General features: G+C 31.5%; 2 protein-coding genes across 2 annotated transcripts; one reads left to right on the forward strand and one right to left on the reverse strand.

The window, feature by feature from the left end:
• Positions 1–3,741: 3,741 nt before the first annotated feature.
• On the reverse strand, positions 3,742–5,959 carry LOC129911317 (RNA exonuclease 5). Its single transcript, XM_055989070.1, has 2 exons — positions 5,664–5,959; positions 3,742–5,607 (listed from the first exon to the last, which is right to left on the reverse strand). The coding sequence occupies exons 1-2, from the start codon at positions 5,829–5,831 to the stop codon at positions 3,772–3,774; spliced, it is 2,004 nt and encodes a 667-aa protein (XP_055845045.1). The 5' UTR covers positions 5,832–5,959; the 3' UTR covers positions 3,742–3,771.
• A 4,666-nt stretch (positions 5,960–10,625) lies between these two features.
• Positions 10,626–15,744, forward strand: LOC129912259 (innexin inx5-like). The gene is made up of 3 exons (XM_055990434.1): positions 10,626–11,208; positions 11,265–11,407; positions 15,028–15,744. The coding sequence occupies exons 1-3, from the start codon at positions 10,776–10,778 to the stop codon at positions 15,544–15,546; spliced, it is 1,095 nt and encodes a 364-aa protein (XP_055846409.1). The 5' UTR covers positions 10,626–10,775; the 3' UTR covers positions 15,547–15,744.
• The last annotated feature ends 2,904 nt before the right edge of the window (positions 15,745–18,648 follow it).

The raw sequence follows: 18,648 nt of genomic DNA on the forward strand, positions 1-18,648 counted from the left end.
TGTTTTGTTTTTATTGCGTTGTTTTTTCTTGAACTATCCTTGTGCAATCTCTAAGACGGTTGTTCTTCCACGTTCCTAAACTTGCCAAGAGCTTCTACCATTATTTCTTTGTAAGAGTAAGCATCTGTTTTTGAAGCGTGAAACTTCAATTTTGCTATTGCACATCATAAAAACAAAGCGTATTACTATAACACATTTTAGTGCCCTTTATTGGCGATGCGATAAAGGTTATTCTTTTATAAACCAATGAAATAGGGCTAATATTAACGTGGTCCATCTGAGTTGGTATGTTTTCCTTTAAAAAACCACTCTTTACCTCACTACTTTTCAGTTCGAATGCAACTATAAAATAGTTAACTTTTTTGTAATCTTAGTAGAACTTAAAATGTTGTTATTTTGCATTTTGAGGCTTTTTTAACGTTGTGCACCTTTTATAACTTCCAGGATGGAACAAACCAACACGTTTCCATCGCACTAACACCACGTTTTTGACCGATTTTAGCGGCAAAGTGAAGAAAATTGCAGCTAGTTTTTAAGTTATTTTTTTCTCTGCTCGTGACTTGGGTCTCACCTGTCTTATTTTTTGATTTGATCACTAGTTTACGATATTTTAAAAATTATCTCATCCAAATTTGGCAAATTTTCCAATATCTTTCTCGATTTTGCATAGTGCAGGTACATTTCCAATGCTAGCTGCTATTTATGCATTTTCTGTGGTGCCTATTGGTAGCTCGTAGCCCATAATTGGTTATAATGTGCAAATAATGTCAAAGCTTAATATTGCTTTACTATAATTAGTGTTTTCCATGATTTTTCATCATTTTTATCTAATTTAAGAGCTTGTTTCTATTCAAGTGACGCAAAAAAAACACTGTTTTTTGTGAGGTAATGCAAAAAAAACGCAACTAGAAGCCATACGGTTTCTGTTTTGGGTTTTTTGTTTTTACAACATTGTTTGTTAAAAGTTCCTCTTTGAAAATGCAAAATCAAAAATCTACTAAGTTACCTCACCAAAGCGCCAATCGCTTTTTTCTAAAGAAAAAATGTTGTTTCTATTCAAGTGACGCGAAGTGTATGTAATTAATTTTAAGTTTGAAAACTTTGCAAACACAAACAAAATTAACTGCCGTCGATAATTTTAAGCTTATTACTAAATATACACAGTCAGTGATAATTTTTTGAGGTATCCCTATTTTTTATTTATTTACTTCTTTTTTTAAGTTATAAGATCTCATTCCCTAATAGCCATATTAGTATTTAGTCCATGGGTAATCTTTTTTTGAATGACTTGATTCAATCATCCTTTTCTAGTTTTTGAAACTCTGAATTTTATTATGAGGTATTTATTTCCATTGTATCGGGTGTGACAAAAAATTAAAATTTTATGATGTTTTATTTTTTAGTAATCTGTCAACACATAGTTTATTATTTTTTGTATTTTTTTCCTTGTACTGACAGTCATTAAAATCAGTCTTATTTTGTCAGAATATTTTGAAAAAGGTTAAACGGGCGTGACATAATGAAATCACACCCGTAACATCTTATAATGTGATTATTATAAAAAAAATATTAGATGTTAAAGCTGTAATAGAACTTTAATTTGGATGGACAATTTAGGATTTTGTGTCACACCCGTCACAATAAACTTTCTTTACAATTTCCAATTTATTCTTTAATTTTTTTTTTAGGTTAAGACCTTTTTTTTCTTGGTACTGAAATAAGTTGTCCCTGATTGTGTATAGATTATCTACTAATGAGAAAATTATATACACTTTGTGCACATTGAATAACTAAACAATAAAATAAAAACAAAACAAAAACTGAAGTTAAAAAAAAAACATTTTTATGGAAAATAGCTTTTTTAAAAAAATTCTCAAGGTAAAAAATTCAGATAAATGAAAATACATTAATATGAATAAACAAAATAAAGATTTTTTTTGTTCAAAACTAATTTTTATGTCATTTTGCCTTAAGTTGACCCTAGCATAATATTTTTTTTTTTTTTCATAGATAAATTGAAACAATTTTTGTTTGTTTTTTTTTAATAAACAAATCAGAACTGTATATTTAAAGAAATATTATTTCTTTAATATGAAAGAAAAAAATTATAAAATTAAAAAATGATGAATGAATTTTATTAAAAATGAAAAAAAAAAAACAATACAGAAATTAGAATGTAAAAGAAAAGGTAAGAAAGGAAGTAAAAATATATATAATATAAAATGCCTATTTATTTGTGAGATCCAAAAATAGAAAGAGCATTACATAAGTTCATTAAAATCAATAAAGAAACAAAAAAAACAAAAATGATTAAAAATAAAACAATACATAAACAATTAAGTATCAGAAACAAAAAAGAATGTGAAATGTGTGAGAAAAGATGATTAAAAATACAATAAATGACATAGAACACTGAAAAATTTGATCTTTTGAAAATAAATCTAGGGAAACGGAATTCTGTTTCTAGCATGCAAGCTAGAGAAATTTTCACTTTTGTAGTTATTTTTAGTGGGTAGGAAAATCAAAAACCTTTTTACTGTGCATATCCTGACACGAAAACAATTTGAAAAATTAATTGTTAATTTTGAGCAAATTAGTTTATTCAAAAAAAATATTTTATAATGGTTGTATCAACACAGACTAAAATGGTGCATTATTTGAGGCAGTGTGTGGTGGCACACAAAACGCATCCATGGGTTCTTGTCTTGTCGACAGCATTCGTCCAGACTTTGGGACAGCAGGTAATGTTGTCATCAGATTGTCACAAATTATTACAAAAACTTTGTTAACCATAGAATTTATATTGATAACTTTTATACGTCTTTGCTCCGACCGATAAGAGTGAAGGGCTGAAAAAGCAGCTACAGATTATTCGATAGAAAACTTCAGATCCTTCAGATCAACGTATATTGGTACAAAACCGTTATTGAAAACAAATTTGGTTAGTTAGCCATCAAATATTGCTCGCTGCAATAAGAAACAGAAAACCCATAACTTAATCGAATGTCCACAAATTAAACGTGATTATAACTTTCAAACGACTGGCGTCGATTTGGTTGATGCCTACATAGGTCGAAATGGACTTCAAATCAAAATACACGACATGGCTACAAGAATTTTCTATCATTTTTTGGATATGGCTAAAAAATGGGTTTGTTAGATAACGCAACTCTGTAAAAATCGAAATTAGGAAGAACAAATAAAAGATCTGACAACCTATAAATTTCGCTAGAGCATTTCCAAAGAACTGCTGCTGATTTTCGGCAGGAAATACAAATGATTTGCTTTTGACATCAAGCGAGCTATTACCTGGGGCTCTATTTTGTATTACCAAAATCGTTGAAACTACTTCGTTCTCGTTGAAATGCGACTAAGTATAACGATAATCGTTTTACTTCAACGATACTCGTTAATCTTTACGACTGCCATTTTCGTTTAGCTGTCATGTGTCATATTATTATTGCGTCTGTTGGAAGAATACATGTGAGCCTCAAAAAAATATTTTTTTCGGTTTAGTTTAGCTCTTTGTCGTGACTATCGTTTACTTCACTATCGTTGACTTGCCGCTCTCTGGGCTCTTTCTATGCCGAACGTCAGAGCGTAACTTTAAAGTAATCAATAACTTTTGTCTAAATCAAAATAATAGAAACTTACCCTTTACGTTGCTTACATATAATAAAATCCAAAAACATTAAAAATATCGTCTTCATTCTTATCAATATATATATTTTTTTAAAGAATACAAATTGTTTTTTTTTTCTTTTCTACCTACTACACAGTAATCGGCACTGCTTCCGCTACATCAGCTTCATTCCTCTTTATTGCCACTTGCAACAAACCACTTGGAGAATCTTCCGCTCCACCAAAAAGTACCAAAAACAATCCATTATGAGCTACAGTCTTCCATAATTTAGAAATCCATTTATCTATTTTCGATACTGTACCATCAATCCGATCGAGTTGGAATTTTTCCGGCTCAACACTTAGATTCGTAATTGTAAGTGCATGTTCTAATGCAATTTCACGAGTTTTCTTAACTGATTCTTTATTATTCTCAGTTTCAATGCATAAAATCGATTTAAGTTTGTCGTTGGCTGTAGCTTTGTCACAGATTTCTTTTACACCAGGATGCATTGGCCCCGTATTAATAATAGCCGTTCGCTTATCTCTTGTTGAAACCTGCCCAAAGAGATTGTTTTTTATTGAATCAGCTGTAGCTAAGCGAATGATTTCATTCACTCGTCTTTTCTGATACAAAATCTCATCCCCAAAATCTAAACTATGTTTCAATTTAAGTTGCACCAAACGAATACTAGCCAAACTGTCTTCAACTGAATCGTGGCCACCTGCCTTTTCCTGAATCATTTGATCGAGGAAAGTCATTGCCAGAGTCTGCAATTTCGACTTTCTTTTTCGATTTCCTGTGATGTTAAAAATCACACTCGTATCAATAACATACGGATGTAACATCTTCATGGCATGCAAATCAGAATTAAGTGACTGACCAACAAGAATCGCATCGGCTGGAAGTAAAGCCCGCACTTCCTTTTGAACTTCTCTCAGGTTTTTAGTCACAGTGGCCATCAATTCGGGAGTAATTCCCGAATACTTGGTGAGATAGTCTACAATTTTATTCGTTGGCATGACCAAAGTCTCGTAAACTGTTTCGTATTGCTCGTTTACAATCGAGATACGTGTGAGTTCATTTTGTCCAGTTGTTGTGCGACACATCTCACAATCGACACCAAACATTGGACTATTCGGAGTAACTGGTGCGTATTTGTCTTTTGTGAATACATATTGATTGAATCGACTTTTAAGTTCCCCCCGCAGAGGCACCGGATAACCCTCGTCAACCATCTGAAGAGCAGATAGAAGCAATTTTGTTCTTGGATATTTATCTTGTTTAGGGATTTCAATTCCTTCTTCTGTTGTTGCTTCCTCTTCGGGATCGATAGGAAACATTGATTTAACAAGCAATGTTGGATCTTTGGTCATTTCGATGGCAGCTTCAAGTGATCCATACTTTGCAATTAGCTCCTCGGTTTGAACATTTGTCAATGGAGCTGTTGCCAAGTCTTGGATTATATGATTCTCTCCACGAACTGGCAAGACAACTTCAAGTTTAGATTCAAAGATTTTCTTGGTTTCGATAAATTTGTCCTCGTTGGAGAGATAATGATAAAGAGAGACTCCATCGAGGACAAGAATGAGTGTGTGAGACAATCTTAGAGGTTTTTCAAGATAACACCAACGATCTGGGCTACATGGGGACTTCTTACCTATCAGAGCCGACATAAGAAGATGCTGGACATCTGTTAGAAATATCGGAGTTCGTGATTCTTGAGGTACTTCCAAACTGGCACTGTAGCCTGCTGGTCTTAGTCGAAATTTGGGTACATTTTCGAGTTCCCGTTTACGTTCTTTGAGTTCTTTTTTTAGTTGGACATATTGCTCTTGGGTAAGATTGAGTTTTTTTGCTTCAGAGCCATCATCATTTGTACTACTAGAATCATTGCTTTGTGAATCATCTTCGTTGGTTAGTTTGATTTTTTTGGTTTTAGGTTCGTCCTCGTGCTTGTCTTCACTCACTTTGGACTTTTTTGCCTTTGAGAGAAAGTTTCATTTAATATTGATTGATTGAAGGAGTTGAAATAGATTACCTTATTTTTTTCATCAGAACTATCACTATCGGATTGAGTATTACTTGCAGCAATGCTAGAAGTAGATTCACGATCTTTATCGTTTAATTTAACCAAATTGGCAAGAGCAGCAAGTTTTTTCTTTTTTTTCTCAGAACGTTCGGCTTTTTTTGAAGTCATTGTTTGCATAGTTAAGTAACTAATTTATAGTACCAAACAATTTAATAAAAAATTTTATTAAACTTAAATTATTTAGTTTATGTTTTTCTACGGAAGTTTTGCTTTCACGTGTGGTTTTTTTTTTAACAAAAAAGCATGCAGTTGTGGAAATTCGAAATGTCACTTTTGACATTTTTGTTGTATACATTTGTTAGTGCTCTTAGTTTTTACTAAAAAGAGATGTTGGACAAATTTTCTTTTTAAATTTAATTTTTAAGTTGGAAACAAGGTGGTGTATTAGAAAATTTGTTCCGAATTGAAAAGAATTAAGGCTTAAAGCCAGTGGCGTACGTTGAGTCGCCGGGGCCCCGGGGTAAGACTAAATTTCGGGGCCCCTTTGATATTTGGGGGCCCCTTAGTTACGCCATACGTTTTTTTTTTGTATGGCTTATTTATTTTTAGGTTTATTTTAATGTTTTAATATGTTCGTAATGCACTTTGCTATACTTACTTAAAATGTCTCTCATAAAAGTAGTAAACACTTGTACTAGGGGCCCCCAAAATTAAATATTTAGAGACCCCTAAAATAAATTTTTTTTAGCTTAGGATTGATAGTTCTTGGGGCCTCTGTTCTGAAGTAATAAAAACATATTTTATTTTCCATAATCAGACATAATTTTTTTTATTTTGGGGCCTCTGAAAAATTATTTTTAGAGCCTCAAAATTAAGTGCTTAGAGGCCCCTAAAATATAATATAATTTTTTTGGAGCCAAGAATTAATAGGTATTGGGGCCTCTGTTCTGAAGTAATATTCGGAATGCCACCAATAACGTAATGTTTTTATTTTGAGCAATGATGTTGGGGCCCCTGAATTTATATTTAATTTTCCATTTGATTGTTTTGAACCACTTTTGAGGATCCTCAAATAATATTTTTTTGCTTTTTTGGGGCCCCTAATGTGTTATTTGTGGTGGCAAAGATTTTTCAAGTAATATTTTTTGGGGCCCTAATACTATGTTTCCACCTACGCTAAATCCGAGATTTAGCTAAGTAGATTTAGCTTAAATCTCGATATTTATTCTAAATCTTGGTTTTAGGGTAGCTGAAAATCTTGGTTTTAGGCTAGGTGAACCTAAATCCACCATTTAGCGAAGTAGATTTAGAATAAATCTCGAGATTTATTCTAAATCTACTTAGCTAAATCTCGGATTTAGGTCAGGTGGAAACGTAGTATAAGATAAAATTATAATTTTTCTTTTAAAAAAGCAGTTTATTTTTTTGGGGCCCCTGCCCAACTAACATTTCAGCTTCGGTTAATATATTACAAAAGCTACATTTCAGCTTCTTTTAAACTTTAGTAAGGTTGTTGGGCATGGAAAAAGGAGAACGTTATACAACTTTGACCCTCTATAAGGATCTTAAACGAAGCTTTACCGAAGCTCTACAGAAGCTTTGAGGTTTGACAGATAGCTTCGGAAGAGCTTGTATAGCTCTTTAATACATGTCTTATCGAAATTTAAAAAAAACAACTACAAAAACAAAAAAGAATTCTTTTTTAACTGGTTTTAAATCATGAATTTTATCTTTTGATCTGATATTATATATAACATTCCATTCGTTTTTAGTATATCTATTAATAATAATTTTAAAAGTATATAATTTTTTTACCACACCCAGGAATCGAACTTCGTATCTGCTTGGTGGTAGTCCATCACTCTACCCACTCGGCCATCCTAGTATATTCATTAATGAAATCAAAAACTTAATCAGTTCAAATAGCAAAAAAATGTCCGAGCTAAATTATTCAATGTCAAAACCAAAAAGTGTCCGAGCTAGATTATTTAATATCAAAACCAAAAATCAAATACAAAACTTGTTAATTTCTGTAAAGCTTCTATAAATTCATTAAACAGGCTTATCCGAAAAACAAGTTTTTTTCGTTTAAGTTTCTTTAACAGTATTTAAACAACTTATTAGAAGTTTTTAAAGAAGTCCGAACTTCTATAAGCAGTTAAATTCAGAAGCAAGCTCAATACAAGCTGTATAGAAAGTAGATCCTGCGAGATTTCAATTTATAGAAGCTGTTGTGCTAGTTGGGTGGGGTAACCTTTTTTTAAAATCAATATAGGTACATATATTGTGTGGCTACCAATGCATTATACATTACACTGAATGATATAATTTGTCTCCCTGGTTACTTCGTAACTCAATTTATGCTAACAGTTTCCTTCTCTGCATTGTCTCCAGTGGGGGCCCTGGGGTCGGTCGGGGGCCCCGGGGCACCGCCCCGCTTGCCCCAAGGGAGTGTACGCCCCTGCTTAAAGCCTGGTACGCTGCTCGCGCTAAATTTTAGCTGAAGCCTGGTACGCTGCTCGCGCTAAATTTTAGCCGAGATAAAATTCCCATACAAGTTATCGATAATTTGTATGGGATCCATTTTAGCTCAGCTAAAATTTATCGATAATTTGTATGGGAGCTAAAATTTAGCGCGAGCAGCGTACCAGGCTTGAGATAAAATTCCCATACAAGTTATCGATAACTTGTATGGGATTCATTTTATCTCGGCTAAAAGTTATCGATAATTTGTATGGGAGCTAAAATTTAGCGCGAGCAGCGTACCAGTTAAGCCTGGTTCAAAAGTTCAAAAGTGAAAATTTTCAAAAGCATTTCTGTATATTAAAACAAATGATGCAGGAAGCTTATTTTTTGGTCTAATGAACAATTTGTATACTCTTTTTCACAAAACAATTGTGCTAGCAAGAAAAAAAATATTTTCACTTTTGTACTTTTTCAAAAAGTGGTGTATGTAGTTAAGCCTTAAGGCTTGTTTTTTAGACCAAAAAATAAGCTTTCTGCATTATTTGTTTTAATTTTCCAGCCCGAAAACAAAAAATGCGTTTGAAAATTTTTACTTTTGTACTTTTTCACTTTTTGAGCCAATGTAGTTAAGGCTTTACCCAGAGCTTACACCATTGCATGATTACCTCTATAACTCACTTAATGAAATGTGTGAGGTAGGTACTAGCCCTTAAATTCGGAACAAAATAAACATAACGAACGCATCCCAAATGATTTTTGCTGAACACAAAAAAAAAATTGTATATTCCCTTCAAGCAAGAAAACGGAGTCCAGAAAAGACAGTCCGACCTCCGACCGAGAAAAGCGGGGTTGCACTTACACACTTGCAACTTTTTGTGTATGAACACAAAGTCTAAGAGAATCGTGGTGAAAACTGAGAAAAGGAAAAAAAAGTAGACAGACATAGCCAACAAGAGCAAAAGCGTCATTTTGTTATTTTTTGTTGAAGTGTTTAGTCGCGTCGTGTCTCGTGTCGTTGTTAATAAAATATGAGTATAATTATAAACAATTATATCAAACTATTAACAATATGGAAACAAAAAAAGGTATGTTGTATATATCGCTCAAAGTGTTTGGATTAAAGTGATGTGTTTCTGTTTATGTTGTAGATGTAATCTCTAATGATGAAGAAAAAGGCAGAAGGTGAAACATGCGATTGGGCATCTAAAGAAACACCAACAACAGCAGCAACAACAAATAAAATAAAATAAAAAAAATGTATTCTATTTTATATTGTATATATTGTGAAAATTTCGTTTGCCAAAATTAAATAAAAAAAAACAGTTTCAGTGAAAAAAAACAAAAATCTAGTTCTTTTTTTGGTCGCAAATGCGAAACGTCATCCCTTTTTTATTCCTCTTTTGGTAGGTTTTCGCTGCTCCGACTCAGGTCCGCCTTCGGCTCCGTTTTCTCGGAATGGAGATTTTCACCACACTAATACATATGCAATCGACTTCGCGGTGATTATAATTTCCATACTAATTTGAGCCGCCTTCGGACCAGTTTCTGATCCGAAGTCGGACTCAGCTCCTCCTCAGGCGGAGCGGATTCGGACCGAAGTCGGACCTGTTTGCTTGAAGGGTTCCCTTCAAGCAAACAGGTCCGACTTCGGTCCGAATCCGCTCCGCCTGAGGAGGAGCTGAGTCCGACTTCGGATCAGAAACTGGTCCGAAGGCGGCTCAAATTAGTATGGAAATTATAATCACCGCGAAGTCGATTGCATATGTATTAGTGTGGTGAAAATCTCCATTCCGAGCAAACGGAGCCGAAGGCGGACCTGAGTCGGAGCAGCGAAAACCTACCAAAAGAGGAATAAAAAAGGGATGACGTTTCGCATTTGCGACCAAAAAAAGAACTAGATTTTTTTTTTTTTTCACTGAAACTGTTTTTTTTTTATTTAATTTTGGCAAACGAAATTTTCACAATATATACAATATAAAATAGAATACATTTTTTTTATTTTATTTTATTTGTTGTTGCTGCTGTTGTTGGTGTTTCTTTAGATGCCCAATCGCATGTTTCACCTTCTGCCTTTTTCTTCATCATTAGAGATTACATCTACAACATAAACAGAAACACATCACTTTAATCCAAACACTTTGAGCGATATATACAACATACCTTTTTTTGTTTCCATATTGTTAATAGTTTGATATAATTGTTTATAATTATACTCATATTTTATTAACAACGACACGAGACACGACGCGACTAAACACTTCAACAAAAAATAACAAAATGACGCTTTTGCTCTTGTTGGCTATGTCTGTCTACTTTTTTTTCCTTTTCTCAGTTTTCACCACGATTCTCTTAGACTTTGTGTTCATACACAAAAAGTTGCAAGTGTGTAAGTGCAACCCCGCTTTTCTCGGTCGGAGGTCGGACTGTCTTTTCTGGACTCCGTTTTCTTGCTTGAAGGGTTTTTAGGAGTTTATGTCAAATTTTACCGTTATAACAGTAAACTTCACTTAAAAGTCAAAAATCCTCCATTTTTGAAGCTTGAGCTTCATGTTTCACATTGATAAAATCATATTCTTATTGGTTAAAATTAATTGCTTTATTTATATAAAATAAATTTATTTTTTCTTATATTCTTCCAAAAATAAAAAAAAAACAATGTTTCAAGCCATACTTCCCCTAACAAAATACCTAAAATCAAAATCAGTCAACATCTATGACTTTGCATTCACCTTGCATTGCAAGGTCACCGTAGTGATCCTGTTAACTTTTACAATTTTGGTTTCTGCACGCCAATTCTTTGGCCAACCAATCGAATGCTTAGCTGACGAAAAGCATCTTGAATATGTTAATCTATTTTGCTGGACATTGGGCACATTTATTCTTACTGATTCAAAAGGTCAAACAAACAATCATAATTCGATTGCAGTTGGAGTTGGTACTGAATTTAAAGATAGCCAAAGGCTATATGTGCGTTATTATCAATGGGTTATGTTAATTCTATTGATACAAGCATTGTTTTTTTATATTCCGGCATTTATTTGGAAGAAATGGGAAGGCGGATTTATAAGTCAACTTTGTGAAGGATTTGGTAAGTAGGATTTTAATTAGGTAATGTAATTAGGAAGTTAATTTCTTTAATTGCAGAGCGAAAGGTTCTCATGTCGGACAGTGCTAATAAGGAACGAAGGACATATTTGATTCAGATTTTTCATCCAAATTACAAACAAATGCATCGGTCGTATGCTAAAAGCTACTTCTTTTGTGAACTTATGAATTTTATTATTTGTGTAAGTTTATCTTTTCATAGCTATTTCCTACTTTAATACTAATTTGAGCCATTAACGTGTTTTAAAACTACTCGTTTCTAGATACTAACAATCATGTTATTCAAGTAGATAATAGGGGTTAGAGCGAATTAGTTATAATTTTGTTTTATTCCGCCCTATTCTAAATGAACACTTTCCCAATCAAAATGCTTTAGGAAATTTTGGTCCCATTTCGCCTTTCATTATTAAAAAGAGAAAGCGAAAAAAATTAAAACGCATTTGGGCAATTTTTTATTGAGAAGGGCTTCTCCCGAATTTATTTCCCCAGGAGTTTTCAGTATAGGGATATTATAAAGTGAGGGACAGCAGATCTTATAGGTCGCAGTGTATCTTACACCCCAAATATCAATCAATCAAAACGAGAGTATTCAAAATGATCCATCCAAAAAAATCGTTTGGACTTCAAAATAGCACCTTAAAAGGTCCCCGTCCCACGATTGAATCAACTACAGTATAGAACTAAGTAAAACTAAGTATTTATTTGATTATATACATATATAATTATTGCCAATATGATACGTTTTGTGATACTGTTTTAAAATCAACTTACTAAAAATTGTCACTAACGTACCTTCAAAATTTTAGCATCAATAAAAAAAAACTGATGATATTTTAGTAAACAATCAAATGCTGAATTGTTTAAATATAAAAATCATGGGTAAGATCATTTTAATAATAACAGAACGAAGTCCAAATCTTTTTAAAAGCTTGAACACTTGAGATTTTTTAGCAAACACTTTTAGATCGTTAAAAAACAATACAAATCCATAATTTTTTGAATTGTATTCAATTTCTTGAAATTGATCATTGGCTCACTTAAGGAATGACTTTTCTAAAGTGGGTAAAAATAATTTGAGTCATTTTCAGAAAATTAAAAAAAAAAAAAAAAAAAAAAAATAGCTAGACAATTTTTTTTTAAAGATAACAAACAATTATGTAATCATAAACAAGCTTTAATTAAAAAAATAATCAGATTATTACAACCCATATATTTTTATATATATATATGTATATTTTTTTTTGCATATTTTGAACGTGCCTACATATTAGACTGATTCAAAAAAAAAAATTTTTTTTTTGTTAAAAGCATTGTTGGAAATGACGAACAAAAAATACTATAAAAGTTTCAGCCCTTAATGTTAACATTTAGTACCGCCGCATCGCAAATTTCTATTTCCTATACGATTTGTATGGGAAAGATTGTGTATTTGTGTTTAGATTTTTTATCTTTTTAATGGTTCATCCAAAAGGCTTGACAAAATAATTTTCTTTTATTTTTTATTTTTATTTATTATTTATTAACGAGCACTTAAAAGTAACTAGCTAATATAAATTTTTAAAGAGCCTAGCTGCGAGGACTATTAGCTCTGGGTATTTTACAATAAATTTAAATTTTAATTTTTAGGTTTGATATGAGATTGTTTATAATTTCAATATTTGTATGATTTGGAGTTGTAAGTAGATCATATGCATTATTATTTTTTAAAAACTTTTTAGATGTTATGCAATTTTTTAATAAATGTTCTAAATTTAAAGTTTCGTTGCAAGTGGTGCATATGTCCGCTCTACAAAAAAGCTTTTATTATTTTTTTTGATTATTACCCCCGCGTTTCGAAGTTATTCAACTTTAAAATATAAAAAGTAGTTTTTTTCTCATTTTTTTCCGATTTTTTGACAAAATTATTAGGTTTTTCAAAAAATTTGGCAAAATTTTCGAATATTTGTATTCTATGTTGTGTTTTGGTTTCACAGATCCTTTTATATAACTCTCAAACCCCTAATACTATCATATTAGATTTCTTCAATAAATTCGAATTATTCATTTTTTCAACTAAAAATTATTTTAATCAATTTTTCGCGTCCGTTTTTTTAAAATTTTATAAATGCAATTTTGTAGAGCGTTCAATTTTATACAAGAAAATGATTAAATCTAGCCTTTTTGATGAACCATTAAAAAGATAAAAAATTCTAAACACAAATACACAATCTTTCCCATACATATCGTATGGGAAATAGAAATTTGCGATGCGGCCGGCGGCGGTACTAAATGTTAACATTAAGGGCTGAAACTTTTACAGTATTTTTTTTTTCGTCATTTCCAACAATATTTTCAACAATGCTTTGAACAAAAAATCAGTTTTGAATCAGTCTACTACATATGTATATTTAAAAACATTGTCCGAAAATTTCACATTGATACGGCAATTAGTTACGGAGAAATTAGCGCTTTTATGAAAACATTTTAACTTAGTTTACATGGTTCCCACAATTTTTAAACGCTTTTTTCTCGAAACAGTGTTTTCAAAGTCGGTGAGGAAAATTTCTCCTAAACAGCTAAACCCATCGGCTTGAAATTTTCACACGGTCGTCTTAGATACTTTTGCCAGGTAATGAACGAATGAATAATTTTTCTGACAATAATTCGATTTTTTAAGCCACTTTAAAGTGAAAATTTTCTTGATAAAAAACGATTTTTTACTTTTGGAAGCCGCCATTTTGTTAAAAATCAAAATTTTGACTATTCATCTATTCTAAAATAGAATCTTTTGATTTTTCTTTTCACCGCCGATCAATCTCTAAAGGCACATCAAAAATTCTTAAAATACATTAAATCCGCTATATGTCCATTTATTGTATGTATTTATTTAATAGAAAGCCGCTTCACAAAAAAATTCACGCAAAAGCACGACTTTTTGCATTTACTACTAGATATAACCCCTTAATTGAGGAAATGTTATCATATCTCATTTTGTAAAAAAATCTGTTGCTCATGTCCGTTATTGTTTCGAATTTTCTTCCTTAGAGAAGAGCTGAAAACGTTGAAATAAAAAAAACAAAATGAAACAGTTTGTTTTTGTTCAGTTTTTAAACATTTAATGCATAATTTCATGAAGAGATTAAATTAAATTTTACCATGCTTTTGGTTTCATCAAGCGCTTTTAAATGTAGGTACTACCCTTTTTAATAGCTTATAAACTAAAGGCTCATTTTTGCCTTTTTAATTCAAAGTCAACAAATTGATGAAAAAAGGAGAGACCACACTTTATTTCAATATTTCGTGTGTTTTTATTTTGCTTCAAAAAAGCAATATTTATTTTATTATTATTATTATTGTTTCGGGCATTTTCTAATTACATGATTAAGCTTTTTCACCATTTTTAATAAGATTTTATGCAAAATTAAACTTCGAGGGCTTAATTTTTGAACCCGGGGAATTATCAGGCTTGCTCAGTTCTTTATTTTGTTGTATTACTGAGATATTGCATATTAACTATAATGATTTATTTTTCATTTTCCCGAAAACCGGCAAACCATATGTATTTGGAAATAACTGAATTTTCCTTAAACTTAATCACAATCTTAGATTTTATTTTTTTTTTGTTTTTTAATAAGGATATTTCGCCAAATAATTCTTAAAAATGTGTTTTTAATTATATGCTAACTTCTAACTGTAACTATTGACATTAACACGCCATACTTCTTTATCGATTTAAAAAGAAACAATTTACTATTTAAATTTTAGTAATTTATTTTATTAAACTTGTGTAACTGTTCATCTCCTTTCTATCTCTAATCTTCAGATTTTAAACCTTACCCTAATGAATTTATTTTTCAATGGATTTTGGTCGAGTTATTCCCAAGCAATGGGTCAAATACCATCCTACAATTGGGATCAATGGAATGAAATGAGTTCCAAGGTCTTCCCCAAAATAACCAAATGTGAATTCTTTAAATATGGTGGATCTGGATCTCAGAGCAAATACGATTGCTTATGTGTGCTGCCAATCAATATTTTAAATGAGAAAATATTCGCATTCCTTTACGTTTGGTTTCTGATCCTTATGGTGGTTTCTGCAATGCATTTAACTTTTCGCATAATTGTTGCATGCAGTAGTGCAGCTCGTATAATAATGACTCAATGCAATGTCGGATGCAATCAGAAGAAACAAGTTAATCAACTTGTCCAGGACATGAGCTATTCTGAATGGTTTCTCTTGACTCGTATTTGTGTGAACATAAATCCTTTAATGTTTTCCGAATTGGTTCGCGATTTATATGACTTTCAAAGGTTAAGAAATAACAACGAAATGTCTGTTTGAAATTTTCAGTGTTTAAACTGAAAGAACAAAAACAAACAAATGTAAATATTGCTCTAAGGTTTTTCTAAAAACCAAACTAGTAGCACTGACCACGTAAAATGAATTAAATTTCACATTGAATGTGAATTAATTTTTTTTGTTTATATACTGTATGTAAAAATATACATAGAATTATTGGAATAAAAGTTTCTTTTTTTTTATACTAAAATTTTGAGTTATGTATTAATTTGTTTGTTATGAAATTTTGAAACTTAAAATTAAGGTCATCACGAAGACAGCAACAACTGCGGCTAAGACAAGAAAAAATCATTTCATGAAGGTAAGCCTAAAGGTTCAAAATTAAAGTAATAATTGTATTTCATTAATTACATTTTTAGTTCAAGAAGTAGATGGATCAACATAATACCGACCGAAAAATTACATGTTCAACAGCAATTCCTAGATTAGTGCCAATTCATAACACAACAACAGTCAATCTATGAAGACTTCAAACTCACACGTTATTCTAGTAAGTAAAAAAAAATATGGTAGGTCACGAAAATCCACCACGAAATCAGGGTTTCCTTTATATATGTAGGTACTTTTCACTTTTTACTTTCACCGCAAATAACTTAAGAAGTTGATTTTTTAAGGTTGAAAATTCCATTATGTTCATCACCTTATCTAAAACTTCTCACTTAAAACCAAATTTTTATAAACCTTGTTAATTTTTTTTCAATTTTGGCGATATTTTCATTCTTTTAGACTTAAGAAGATACAGTTTTTGCAATAAAAAAAAGTCAAAGCGGGTTACTGTGCGTCTTTTCTAAGCAATCACCTAGAAGATCATATCAAGCCTTTTACTAATAATTTACATGAACATTAGATATAAATATAGTTATTTAATTAATGCAGTTCTCTTTTATGCGAAATTTCTAAAATTGTAGATTGAACGAATTTGTATAAAAAAAAACTCAAATTCTTAACAAATTTAACTAAATATTAATTTAACGTACGTTGAAATCCAGTCGTGCACATTATTTATAAGCCAAAATATTTTTGCAAAAGCTTTAATATTCCTAATATTCAATTTCTTACATTAAAAACAGAAAAAGAAGTAAACAACATTTTTTGTGCATTTTCAAATAAAAATGAAATCACTTAGAAAGCCTATATTTCCGATATTATTTTCAACAACTGAATAAGTAATTAAAATTCATTTGCATTTTCTTTGTTAATCATTGTAAAACATTTAATTTAACCATTCTAATATAAATCTTTTAAATCAACACACTCAATGAGTAAACAAACAAAACAAAAAACATTGATTTTTTTCCTTTCAAGTCTGCTCCCGATTTGAATTGTGGCGAAATTGGATAATAAATTGTTAATCACCGGGAATTCCTCACACTCTATAATAACACACCGTAATATCATGAAGAAAAATAATTTTCATTCACATGTGAGTCACAGTATTTCGTGCGAAGAAAACATTTAATGCATCTTACTTATAGCCATCATCCATCCCAAAAAAACCACCTCCAAAGTATCTGTTTCTGACCCAACAGTCAAAAATAGAACTGAACATGGAAACATGAAATCTTGTTTTCAATTCATTTCACGCGCACTATTTTCGAAATACCCAACAACCCAATAACAAGTAACACCACCAACAACCACCACCTTTTACTCAACCACTTGGGCAGCTAAAAAAATGTATTAATTTTTCTATAGTGGGAATAGATTGGTGTGTTTCTGTGTTTTTCTATTGCAAAGTGAGAGAATAAACTTAACAGAATTTTCCTTAGCCTATTACACAGTTATCCTACTTTTAGAAAATTTTGTGTGTTTTCAGGGGATAGCACAACACAAAAAGCTTTTGAGTAAAGTTTTGCAATATCTAAAATAAATGTTATGCGTGGCACGTTATGACACACATTTTGTGTTTGTGTTTTTATTGTTGTTGTTGTTTTTCTTTGTTGGCTCTCTCTATCTCTCTGGATAACTAGGAATAGTTCTTGGGTACTTCTCTCTGAAGGAGGACTAGGAGAACAATAATTGTGTATTTTGAGATTGGAGGCAAAAAAATAGCTTTTCCGTTCGTGCGCAAACACTGAACAGAGTACAAAGAGTCGAAACTTGAATTTTTCATGTTGAAGTATGTTTTTCAAAATTCTGAATATTTCAAGAATAAAAATTTAGGTTTGTGATTCAAATCGATGTTGAACTCATGTAGGTACCTAGAATTTATGTATTCAAGAAATCATACATAGTAGTGTTTTAAAGATGGAGGTGTCTTTTCCGAATGATTGAATGCGTAAAAATGCTATAATAATTGTCTTCCCGTAGAATTGCTTTAAATTAGGAAAAATACAAATTTAGTGAGTTTCACGTAAACAAGATTCCATCGGAAAAAATTGAATTTCACTTTTCAAGTTCCGAAAACTACCCGACAGCTCTTTCCTTACTTAAATTTTGGTGTCTATCAAGAAACTAGTTTAGTTGAAAATGTCAACTACCTTCGGGGGAAACTCACAATAGCTTTTAAAATTTCAGGAGAACAAAAATATTTCGGATGGAAAATTTCCACGTGAAACTCAGATTAGGGCTGATAATAAGGACAATGAAAAGGCGAAGAGTGACACATTAAGGCAATCCCATAATATTTAATATACTAATGAACGCATTAGCTTTGTTTATGGATTTGGGCATGTCGAAAGAAAAATATAAAAAATCCTGAGAAATTAGTTGAGACACCACAACATAGATGTTTTGTCATTCTACAATACAATAACATTTGCGAAATAAGGAGCAGTTCCAGAAAACTGCAAAGTCAAGGAAATATCAGCTTGAGTGAAACTTGAAGACATGATGGGTCAAATATATAAAGGCACTCCCACAAAGTCTGACGTTGCAAAATTTTGAATTACAAGGAAGGACTGAATGCAGTTAAATTTAGAAAGTATATCAAGAAACCAGCAAAACTTTTAAAACAAAAGTATACTGAAGAACTACTCACTCACACCTACTCTTCACATTGGTTCATAGTCGAAATATCACCGAATATCAATCATTACCACTTATAGACCTGTCAGAAAAAAATAAAGACTACAAGAAATAAGC

Source organism: Episyrphus balteatus, chromosome 2 (assembly GCF_945859705.1).
Source record: "Episyrphus balteatus chromosome 2, idEpiBalt1.1, whole genome shotgun sequence".
Taxonomy (NCBI): Eukaryota; Metazoa; Arthropoda; class Insecta; order Diptera; family Syrphidae; genus Episyrphus; species Episyrphus balteatus.

Coding starts and splice junctions, on each gene's coding strand:
- LOC129911317 (XM_055989070.1), bottom strand. CDS start 5,831: ATGCAAACAATGACTTCAAAAAAAGCCGAACGTTCTGAGAAAAAAAAG. Junction 5,608..5,663: donor GTTCTGATGAAAAAAATAAG/GTAATCTATTTC, acceptor TTTCTCTCAAAG/GCAAAAAAGTCCAAAGTGAG.
- LOC129912259 (XM_055990434.1), top strand. CDS start 10,776: ATGTTTCAAGCCATACTTCCCCTAACAAAATACCTAAAATCAAAATCA. Junction 11,209..11,264: donor TCAACTTTGTGAAGGATTTG/GTAAGTAGGATT, acceptor CTTTAATTGCAG/AGCGAAAGGTTCTCATGTCG. Junction 11,408..15,027: donor TTATGAATTTTATTATTTGT/GTAAGTTTATCT, acceptor TCTAATCTTCAG/ATTTTAAACCTTACCCTAAT.